General features: G+C 32.2%; 1 protein-coding gene across 1 annotated transcript in view; it reads right to left on the reverse strand.

Moving 5' to 3' along the window:
* WDR70 (WD repeat domain 70) overlaps nt 1–12,599 on the reverse strand; it is a 225,016-nt gene that overhangs the window by 207,958 nt on the left and 4,459 nt on the right. Inside the window, exons 4-5 of the mRNA XM_039842639.1 lie at nt 8,507–8,627; nt 1,199–1,388 (exon numbers count right to left, since the gene is read on the reverse strand). Of these exons, the coding sequence (XP_039698573.1) occupies nt 1,199–1,388; nt 8,507–8,627 (311 nt within the window). The remainder of the gene's footprint in view (nt 1–1,198; nt 1,389–8,506; nt 8,628–12,599) is intronic.

Here is a 12,599-nt window from a genome sequence, read left to right on the forward strand (position 1 = left end):
CTTCAAATTATCTTTTTTGTTACATTTTAATATTGTATTCTACATAAATTTGGAGAATTCCCAGTTATACGATCTTTGGCACATTCATTCAAATATATACTCAGCTACCATGTTTTTAATGGTTTGAAATCATGCAAGCTTACTTCGAGGATAGTTTCATATCTTCAATACCTGTTGTACTACACAGTTTCTTCATTTAAACAGCAGATTCAAAAGCAACAATGATTCTTAAGACAAAGAAACAAAATTTGAGTGTCTTCCATTCTGTTATTCTTCGAATGCCAGGAGAAAAAATAAAAGATGGCAGACTAAGTTGCCAGAAGAATCCAAAAGGGCAATATTTGAACACTTCAATTGATTTCATTGAAAACATTCTAAAGCAAATTTTTTGCCATTATTTAGCCATTTCCTCTGATTTTTACAGAAAAAAAACCAGAAAATTTTACAAAATATATTAGAAAGTGAATTTCTACAGATTTTAGTGAAAATATTTCAAAAATGAATATTTTTAGAAAGCCACTAGAATTGATATCAAGTGAAAAAAGATATGGTCAACACTATAGTTTTGGAAATTTATTGTATAACAAGATTTTTAATGAAACTGCCAAATTTATCATGATATGACGCTTTTCCTAATACTACACATACACATCACATACATACAGATACATGTGTATATATGTTCTTTCATGTGAAAAAAATTTTTTAAATTAAAATTAAAAGCGTTCTTTGGTCAACAATGAACAAACACAGATTGACAAATCTGGTATACTGGGCACTGAACGTGAATATGCAAAGAATGCCCACTTTGTAAAGTCACTGACGGATTTACAAAAGCTGTCAATTTCTTTTCTGACCATTATTTTTCATTCCATAATTACCACTGAAAATAATATGTTACACAGAGAGGGGGTAGTATTAAAAAATAGTCCACTCCAGGTATCAAATACACAAAGTAGACTAATGGTTTACTTTTACATTGCTTCCTACTCTCCATTTATTATTTTTGAACTCTATTTCCTTGTTCCTAAAGTACATCCTTCAGAGTTCTTTCGACAAGGGCTGTCAATACTAAGCTTAAATTTTCTCTTTTTAATTTGCTCTCACTCATGAATAACATTTTAGTAGGGAACTAACCTGTATACTACTCTAAAGACACTACTCCACAGAATTCTTAAATTACCACTGAAATACTTACATCATCGTCTTCTGAATCGCCATCATCATCATCATCTTCCTCTTCTTCATAAAGAGGCGGAGGTAAACGACTGATATTTTCTTCCATACGTTTAACTGATTCTTCCACCATTTTAGGGGGTAAGGGAGGGCCAATTAACTCATCATCAGAAGAATCAGAACTCTCTTCACTTCCATTGCTGCTTGTGTCACTAAAAATACAAACACAGAATTCTTTGCCACTGCTGCAACAAAGAACACACTCTACAGATAGCACTGATTTCACAGAAAATCCTGCCTCTTCTTTAAACAACTGAGTAGTTTGAATGTTTTTAAATTTGTAATTCAAATATTGAATGTGTAACTCAAATATTTTACCTTAAGAAAGTAAAAAAATCTCTTATCTACTTATCTTATCTAAACATAAAATTAAAGTCAAAAATAAGGGTCACGACAATTATACATTAGAGGCCCATTAGATTATTCTCACTCTTAAAGAGCCAGCAGAACTGGAATATGTTAAAAAAAACTACAAAATACTACATCCATAAGAAAGAAAGCCACTATTTACTATATTTGAATCCAATCACTATTGTCCCAAGAGCAAATAAACCAGTCATGTAAGAAAGTTAATATTACTCTCAAATGTTTCAATATATTTTCTGAAATATAAATTATTTCTGTTCTAATCCAAGTTTGTCAAGTTACTAAAATGTTAAATGTAGCATTCTTGGATCTTAAAAATTATCTTACTATAGGGAGTATCATATTGATTCTCAACTGTTTTTCTACTCTGCACAACTGAGAACTATTACACATCCCCATTATTGTCTTTATCAAATGACTCTAAGTCTTCTGAAAGCTGCTACCACCCACCATTCCTCCACTTCCTATCCCATCCCAAAAGGTTGAGAATTGCATTCTTAACTGTATCATTAGTCAATCGAATATTTTTTAGGGCTCAAGTTGTCTTTGCCTTCTAATAGAGTATTTCTAATACGTAAGCTCCAAGAAAGCTGAAATTTCTATTTTGTTCACTGCTGTTCTCTAGCACCTAAAAGACGCTTGACATATCTACTGAAGAAAAAATGGGATTTTTTATTTTCATCTAGGTTCAATACTGAAAGGAATATATTCTCACATACATGTTATCCTTATACAAAAATAGGAGTGAGCAAACCTCCATGGAGTTTCTGTTTTTGTAAAGAAAACAGAGGAAATCTTCATGACCTATAATTTGGCAATAGATTTTTAGCTATGACACCAAAAACTGAGCAAAAAGAAAAAAATAGGTAAATTGGCCTTTAAAAACTTTTGTACATCAAAGGACATTATTAAGAAAATTGGAAGACAATCTACAGAATGGGAGAAAATATTTGCAAATCATATATCTGATAAGGGTTTAATAACTCAGTGACAGAAAGACAAACAACCCAATTTAAAAATGGGCAAAGGACTTGAATAAGTATTTCTCCAAAGATATGCAAATCACCAATAAACACACCAAAAGATGCTCAACATCAACAGATATTAAGAAAATGAAAAAACCACAATAAGATACACTTCACACCTACTAGGATAGCTATACTAAAAACACAACAAAATGGAAAATAAGTGACGGCAAGAATGTGAGGAAATTGGAACCTTCATACATTGCCAGCAGGAATGTAAAATGGTGCAGCCACTGTGGAAAAGTTTGGCAGTTCTTCAAAGAGTTAGAGTTAAACATAGAATTACTATATCACCTAAAAATTCCACTCCAAGGTATATACACCCAAAAGAATTAAAAGCAAAGACTCAAACATACACTTGTATGCCAATGAATATAATGACATTCATTACATTTATTACATTCATAATACTCAAAAAGTGGAAGCAACTCAAGTGTCCATCAACAGATGAATGGATAAACAAATTGTGGCATATAAATACAATGGAATACTATTCCATTATGTAAAAGAACAAAGTTCTGATACAATATGAACCTTGAAAACATGCGAATAGAAACCAATACAAAAGGACAAACATTATCTGACTCCACTTAAATGAACTACCTAGAACAGGCAAATTCATGAAGACAGAAAGTAGATTAGACGTCACCAGGAGTTAAGAGAAGAAAATGGAGAGTTATTGCTTAATGGTTCAAGTTTCTGTTTGGAGTTATGAAAATTTCTGGAGATAGTAATAATGGTTGCACAACATTATAAATGTTATTAATGCCACTGAATTATATACTTTAAAATGTTTAAAATGGTAAATTTTGTTATAAAAATTTTGCCATAATAATAAAATCAAGACAGTAATAACAAGAAACAATTTAGAAATATAAAGGTAAATAGAAGAAAAAACTTAAAAAAATTGCTTTTCTCTGGGAAGCAAGAATCATGAACAGGGTGAAATAAGGATTTATGTCTGACTTTGTAGTGTGTATACATTACTTAGATAAAAACTTAAAAGATCAGTGGTTGCTAGTGGTTGCAGGGAGGGATCAGTGAATAGGTAGAGCTCAGAGGATGGTTACAGCAGTGAAACTACCCTGACTGATACTATAATGGTAGATACATGTCATTAGATATTTGTCCAAACCCACGGAATGTACATCAAAGAATGAAAACTATGGATTCTGAATGACAATGATGTGTTAGTGGAGATTCGTCAACTTTAACAAATTTATCACTCTGATGGGGATGCTCATAATGGAGTAGGCTATGAATGTATGGGGGCAGGGGACATATGGAAAATCCCTGTACTTTCTGCTAAATTTTGCTGGGATTCTAAAACTGCTCTAAAAAAATAAAACTTTTTAAACATTAAAAATAAAGGAGCTGGCAAAATTGATGATCCATATGGAGGACAAAATAAAACTGGATAACAACTTAGGATTATCCACAAAATTCAATTTTACATTGATTAAAGACCTAAATATGAAAAACAGAAATTTGAAACTTTAGAATAAAATATAGGAAGTTATCTTTATGACCTTAAGTAGGGACTTATTTTTTTAAGCAAAATACAAAAGCACATGCCACAAAAGATTAATTAGAATATATTAAAATTTGAAACTTATATTAGTTTAAAAAAAACACGAAAAAAATAAAAATAATAATAAACTATCAATTCAGGGGAAAACAGAAGCAACCCAACAGAAAATCTTTCAGAAGATACAGTTCTTATTGTATCTTCAGAAGAGAAAATATATTACCAACAAACTTTTGAAATGATGCACAATCACACTGGTAACCAGCAAAATGCTAATGAACACTGTAAGAATAACACTTCACAACAATCAGATTGGCAAAAATAAAAACATCTAACCATAACAAGTGTTGGCAAGAATGTGGAGCAACAAGAACTCTTACACACTGCTGGTAGTAATGTGAATTGGTATGAGCTCTAGAAAATAGTTCTGCCAAAGCAAGTAAAGATAAATGCGTACTTACTCAAAGACCTAGCAAGTCCACTAATAGGTATATACCCTAAAGGATTCGAAGGCATTGGTAAAACTCTATGCTGTCTCCCATGCTAGGTGTTTGTTTCACTGTTCTCTTTACTTTAAATGCAGGATATCTAAAGTTTTACATGTATGACACACTTCGTGACAAAACTTTTTTGTTTAATTAAGGAGAAAAATGTCCTTGACCTTACAGTGTCTATAAAAAGCACATAACAGAAACAGTACATGACAGTTTATAATATAATATGGTAAGTACTGTACTAGACCTATGGGGGGAAACGTTTTAAAGTATGCGAAATAATGTATCTGTCTTAGGGATACAGGGGTACAGAACGAAATTATAAAAAGATAAATGTAAAAATTAAAATTTAGAGAATTGGTTATTTCTGGTAAGAAGGGAGAAGGATGCAATTAAAGACAGTTCTCAGAAGTGTTCACCAGGATAGTAAAAGTTACTTCTTAAGTTGTCTGGTAGGTATTGTCCTTTATCATTTTTCTGAAAGTCTTAAATACTTCATAATAATTTCTCATTTAAAGTTTAAAGTAATTTTTATTAAATCTAGAAAAAAAAGAACAGCAAAATAATCTCATGTGAGGGAAAATGATTACCCAAAAAATATATCTTGAACACATTAAAACGCTATAATTAAGCACAGAAAAATGGGTGTACAACGAAATGTGATATAACTATTTTAAAAGCTAGAGAATAAAAAAAATCAAATCTAACAAGTTTATCAATATACATAAGAAATGATGTCAATATTTAAATAAGTGGAGAAAGAAATAATCAGATTTTTCAAAAAGACATTTCAAAAACAAAAATTTCATAACCTTAAGGTATTTAAAATTATGCAAAAACTATAAAACTTTAAGATGCCTCAATAAAGAAAAAGGCCATTTAACTTAACATTTTTCTCCTCTGCCTATATATTTTAGTGTTATTTTTTTCTAATATATGAAAGATAATTCTTTTTAAGCTGCCTTAAGCATTTTGATAGCCACGGGCATAAGGGCCTTTAAAAGTCCTTAACTAACCTATTATTCTATTTTTTTATCTCAAATTTTGTATTTGTTTACAAAATTACAAGAATTCCCTTTAATTATATGTTTTGCCCCAAGATAAAAAGGTCTTTTTTAGGAGCTATAAATAATGCCACACATTGTGCCAACGCACAGTACTAGTGGTGACCAACAAAAGAAGTTGCCATTTGCTTTATATCTCTGGGAAAACTAAATTCTAATAGTGTTTACTTACTTGATCTCTAGTTAAGATTGAAAAATCTTGAAAAGAGAAAAGATAATCATCTTAGAACAAAATCACTATCTTTATCCCATTTTTTTCCTTTCCAACAGATAACTACTCAGTTTCATTATCTAATGTAAAATTAAACACCTAAATGAGAGTGAAAGAAGTCATCTAATCACAGCTATATAGAAGTCCTAGCGTGTTATGTCCTTATAAATCAGAAACCTGTTTTAATAACTGTTTTTATTTCTTAGAATATAGAATAATGCCAGGCCATAGGCAAACTTCATAAATTTTTCTTAATCGCAATTCATAGACAAGCAAAAAGTCAGCAAATGTTTTGAGTCCATTACCAATTCAACCATTGACTTCGATGGCCTTGTAAAAGTTACTTGATTTCTGCACATTTTCATATGTTTCCTGAATATGAAAATAGTTAAGGGCATTAATTTACTAATATTTTCAATAGAAGTAAAAATTGTAATTTGAGATAACTACTCAGTTGTAGCCAGATGGTTCCTACAATTCCCAGAACATGATCCTTGTTCCCAGCTCAAAATTATTGTTCCCTAAACTGGATTCTGGGATAAGACAATCACAAAAGAACACTAAACTGAGCTCTAAGCTTTTCAGGAATCATGGCAAAAAGGGAAATAGAGTTCTGTGTATCTAATAAGAAAAAGAAAAAGTTCTGTGTATCTAATAAGAAAAAGGGAAATAGAGTTCTGTGTATCTAATAATGAAAAAAGAGAGGGATTTTTTTCATTCTGGCCCTAAATTAAAAAAATAACTTATTATATACATTCTAATACAGTAGAAAATACCTTAGATTGTATCTCGTGGTAAATAAAGGTGTTCTTAAAATGGCTATTTAAACAGACTCAAAGTTTAAATTTAGCCACAGTTAAGTTATTTCACAGTAACATAAATCAATGAACAGAAACAGTTTAAAGAATCCTATAAGAGATATAGGAAATCTACATGAAATATATCTGATATTAATACATTCTCAGTTAAACTTTTGACAAATTATCTGCAATAGATTATTCCTGTGAGGCCTTCTGAAACTGTGGCAAGTTTTTTTGATCAGTGAAATGCAGTAATAAGGTTGTATTATTATATTTGTCTTGATTATTTCTATCTATATTTTAAAATTATTATGTAATTTTAATCACTAATGACATAAGTAATTCTTGGATTTTGTCATATCAATAAAATGTATTCCCAGAAACAATAGTGCATGTTCTTTATCTTGGAGTTTTAAAGTTAATATTGCAGCAAAATACAGACACAATGGAACTACTGAAATTTTTACAATTTTCAATTAATAGAATCATTATGTCTGTAAAAACCTCAGCAATAAGATGAATTTCCAAATATACAACAGTAGTTTTTGACATCTTAAATCATCCCCAGAGAAACTAAAGGTAAATGCTAAATGTTCCTCTTGGGAAAAGGAGGAATTTTTTTTTCTTTATCATATTGAAACCCAGAGACACTGTGACAATGACAACTGATATGAAACCACAGACAATGCAACTTAATTTTTTGACTAGTATATAAAGGAATGAGCAGGGGGATGGGGGCAAACTTTGGCCTCATGCTTGTTTCTTAAACATTGACTGGACCGCCAAGCCCATTTGTTTACGTATTGTCTATGGCAGAGTTGAGTAGTATACACCCCAATGCCTAAAATATTTACTATCTGTCCTTTATAGAAAAAGTTTGTTGACCCCCGCTCTTTACTAATCTATACAAAGGTACCCATATGTTTTACAGACTAAACAGATGTTAGGGTTCCATTGTTATAAAAAGGGAGAACCAGACTTGTAGTACCATGTGGATATTCTCCCTTCTCTACAAAGATACTACAGAAAAGTCCAAAATGATTATGGAATGAGATTCTGCTCAAGAGCCTAGACTGAGATACTAAAGATCTGCACCAGGAAACAGATGTGCAAAAAATGAAATTACATAGTATAAATGATATTTTATGTATTCTGGTATTTTATGTTTTTCTACTGTGAACAAATGTCAAACCAACGGTAGATTTTGCCATGAATAATTTATGGAACTAATTTGACAATTTAAAATATACCTAAACAACAATTAGATTTCTTATCTTATTCTATCCAGATTTTATATCTATATACCTATCATGTCTTTCAAAGTTCCTAGTAATTTCATTTTAAAGTAATTTTAATGGCTGCTTTCTCTTATAACCCAGTAAACTTTATAATGTGCCTGTATTTACATTTTTTCTTCTTATCTATTTCTATAAAGGATCCCACCAAACAAGGTTATCATGAATGCAGAATTTTGGAAAAAGGAATAAAAGACAGAAATGACAAAATAAACGTGTCAAAAATTACAAACTTGTCACATCTTTCCAACTTTATATAGTTATGCTCTGCAGTCAAAAGGCATAGATTTCAATACTACAGCTGGAACATTTTAGAAAACCTCAACTGATTCACAATGAGACACAGGACTTTTTCATGGTTCTAGGGATATACTTGTCTAAAACAGGAGAAATCATACAAGCTTTTAATATCAAAGCCTTTGCCTAATTTGTGTTATGAACATCTAGAAAATGTGCTTAAGAGAATCTTTTTGAGAAAGTCAAGCACCTGGAAGATGATTTAGAGCAATCTCTGACCGCATGTGAGCCTGAAGATGTTGGTTCAGTATCTTCATTTTGCCTCCTTAATTCTTTCTCTCTGTTTATTTCTTCCTCTTTTTCTCTTGCTTCTGAAAAGATTTAAAATTTTCCAATAATTAGATTTCAAAATTTGCCAGTATTAAAAAGGCTGAAAATTAACATAGTCACAAAGATGTAATGTATAGCAGGGGTCCCCAACCCCCAGGCCATGGACCAGTACCAGTCTGTGGCTTTTTAGGTATCGGGACGCAAAGCAGATGAGAGGCAGACAGCAAGTGAAGCTTTGTCTGTATTTGTAGCCACTCCCCAGTGCTAGCATCACAGCCTCAGCTCCACCTCAGATCATTAGGCATTAGATTCTCATTTGAGCATTCCCCGGTGCCGAAAAGATTGAGGACCGCTAATTTACAGTATTACCAGTAACAGCAAAAAAATTGTCAACCTAAATGCCTAACACTGGGAAAATAACTGACTACTGTACATTAAAATACAATATAGCCAATAGTGATGGAAAGAAAATACACAAATCTGGGAAAATATTAAGATATGCTAAAGAAAATTTGCTTAATAAAGCATGTGAATAGAATATGAACCAGGACTGTTCCAAGACTGTAAAAAGATGTAGAAGGTGATAAAAGAGAAAGTATTCAAAGAAAGATCTTATGTAATTTCACTTTTAATTTTGAATGTTTTAAACCACAAATTCAGCATTTCTGTATTTTCCATACTGGATTTTTTTATCAGACTTCCTACCAAAATCATGAGAAAATTTCGATTACATTAGGTTTCTAGAGTTGTTTACATTGGAAAGACCAAAGAAAAAATTACCCAAAGAGATTCAGTCTTTTTCCTCTGATAATCTCACTCTACAATTTTGGGACACGCAGGAAGGAAATGAATTATATGAATAGCCTGGTTCTCAATTGCCACCATCAATAACCTGAAACAATCTTTAACATTTTTTCCTTAATAATGAAAAATATACCCAAAGTTAAGCAATATCGAAGGGCACTTATTAATTGGAACGTTGTATTCTTTAGGGTCTTTTGTTGCTAGGATAGGAAGGATGTAAAACAAGAAGATAACCAGCAAATGTCAACAAGTAACTAGTCTTTTATTTCAAACATGGAAAATAAAACTCTCCAGGAAGAAGGCAAATGCTATAGCTCCAGCTCATGGTTTTTTTCTGTTGTTTTTTGTTTTTTTGTAGTCTCCACTAGGCTAACGTAGTTTAGGAGTCAATAATTCTACATTCTGGTAGCTAGAAGTTGGAAAAATTTTTTTAAACAAATACAATGTCCAAATTTAAGAGTGGGTCTGCTTGGCTCCTACCCTCATCCTGCTTCTCCAATCTTTCCATACTCTCCAGGGCAGGGGCAGTTGGGGCGGGGAATGGGACACCACGCTTGGACACCTGGACTCTAGGCTCAAGTCTTAGGGGCAGTTCTGACCCTAATCAGAAAATGATACCAAGCCACCTACACAACCACCATTTCTCCCTTTTTTTCTTGCTAAGAAAACCAGTTTTCTCTCGGTAAGAAAGAGGCAGCACTGTGCTTCAGGAGAGGCTAGGCCCCTCCCTGCCCAGAAGGGGTGAATCTTGATTTCAAGTCAACCACATCACTCTTGCCAATGGCTGTTTCTGGAACTCATGTGCCACAGTAACACTACCCAATGAGATGTGAGGGGAAGTCAGCTAGAGGTACATTTGAGGAAGGTTTTCTTACTCCTAAAAAGGGATATACAAAACAGTCTTTGAGCCTGCAGATGTGGTCATGAGCATATAACAAAATTTTGCTAACAATTTGGGGTCATGAGGACAGTCAGCTTAAGACAAGCCAACACCCAAAAGCTGGCAAAGTAGAAAACGGGGGGGAAACTTCATGTCCTTCATGTCAGGACTCAGAAGATGGAAGAGCTCCATTCCAGAGTTCCTATCATGTGTGATACTAAATTTTTCCTTTTAGAGCCATTTTTTGAGCCATTTTTAATTAGGTCTTCTATGACTTCTTTGCAAGTAACCAAAGGCATCTTTAATATCAGCCTCGATTGAACAAAAATAATAGCACCTAGTACTTACATGGAGTTTACTATGTACCAGTTATTGTTTTAAGCACTTCATATAATCTTTAATCTTCATAACAACCGCTGAAGTAGGTATCATTTTTTTTTTTTCAGCTTTACTGATGACAAAATTTTAAGATATTTCAAGTGTACAACATGATGACTTAACACACAGACACTATAAAGGATTCTCCCCATGGAGTCAATGAGTACATCCATCACCCCACATATTGACCCTTTTTCTTTTTTGGTGAGTATATTTAAGTTCTACTGTCTTAGTAAATTTCAATTATACCATACAGTTGAAGGAGGTACTATATTATCTTCACTTTACAGCTGAGGAATCTAAGACATAAAGAACTGTTACTAAGTTCCAGAGCAATGAACTGAGGCTCCACGACTAGATCTTTCTTTGATGTGATCAGGCTTTCCAGAGACCAAATTACCCAACAAGCACCACCTACCTTATGTAACAGAGATGACCCTGCATCTCTCTAAAGGGCTATAAAGTACAGTCCTTTATCCGTATCTGATTATCACCAAATTATCTGGAAACTGTGACCCACCCTTCTAACTAGGGTTCCTCAGCAGTGGATAAATACTCCAAACTATTTGTCCCAGCCTAGTGAAGCATTTAACTTATTAATTTAAAATTTTAACTTTTTTTTTAAACTAGCAAGAATTTTCTGTTCCAACAGCTCCTATTGCCACCTGCAGTTTCATTAAAGCAAGGGGTGGAGACATTTCAGAGAAAAAAAAGTCCTTTTCCTCAGTGTTTGCTGAGGACAAAAATGAAACAGAATTCAATAGACTGTAACTCCCTGACAGAGGGGATTGTTTCGTGTATTTTTACTGAATGTGGAACCAAGCACACTGCAAACACTATAAAAATGTCTTCCCTTTACGTAAGTGAATTAACCTACTCAACACCTCATTTTATTCTTCCAAATACCTCATTTTAGTGTTATCTCTCTACTTTCATATAGTTACAACTTTTGGATAGCCATTTCTGCAAAAGCACCCCATATGTATGCAACTTTTGTCTAGGTTAACAACAAACTATTCAAAATTACCATGTTCCATCTGGGCTGATTCACACAAATTGTAGATTCAAATGAATGTAATTTGGCACCTGAAATCTTAGAGCCAATCGTTATAGCAATCACTTAAAGAAATGAGAGTAAGACAAACAAAATACAAAGGAAATAAAATTACTACAAATATAAGCTAGAATGTTTTCTAATCATTTTATTCTTTGTACCTAAAATTAAACATTTTAGATATTAAACATTTATCTAAATGTGTTATTCTATTTTAACAATTCATTAGCCTACCAATTTCATGAAAATTTACATTTAATTTTAAATGTTTAATGCCAAAGTACTAGCAAGTAAAAAGATAACATTTTAATTACATTAGTTACATTTCTCCATTGAATATTTAGAACTGTAACTACTACATACCAAGCTCTGTTATCCACTGCAAGAATGAAAATGAAGAACAAAGTTCTTATTCTCAAGACATAAACAATATTAAAATAAATCTACAACATTTTTAAAGAGTTATGGAAACAAAGGCAGGAAACAATTATTATGCCCAGAGGGGTTTTAAAATAATACCTAGAAAAGGTAAAAATGAACAAGACCTTTGAGGATGATGTAGTAAGGCTGTTTCAGGTTTAAAAAAAATTTTTAAGTTTTTCTAATTTCTAAAATCTCTGGGACAATTTTTCATTTCAGGATCATTAAATTATCCATTGAAATCATATTCAATTCTATCTTAATCATTTTTTCAAGGAAGTTTTTTCTTGTCATATAACAGAGAAGGTTCATAATCCATCCAAAGTATGGCCAGACCCAAAATAAGTTCAATAAAGAAATTTTTTTGCCCCATTTATCTAGTCACAGTATAATAATTCTAAAAAAGGGTCTTTCATATGCCCTAGATACACCTATAGCTTTCAGGAACATAAAAAAACATTAAAAAAAATTTTGTAC

Source organism: Pteropus medius, unplaced genomic scaffold (assembly GCF_902729225.1).
Source record: "Pteropus medius unplaced genomic scaffold, Ma_sr-lr_union100, whole genome shotgun sequence".
NCBI lineage: Eukaryota > Metazoa > Chordata > Mammalia > Chiroptera > Pteropodidae > Pteropus > Pteropus medius.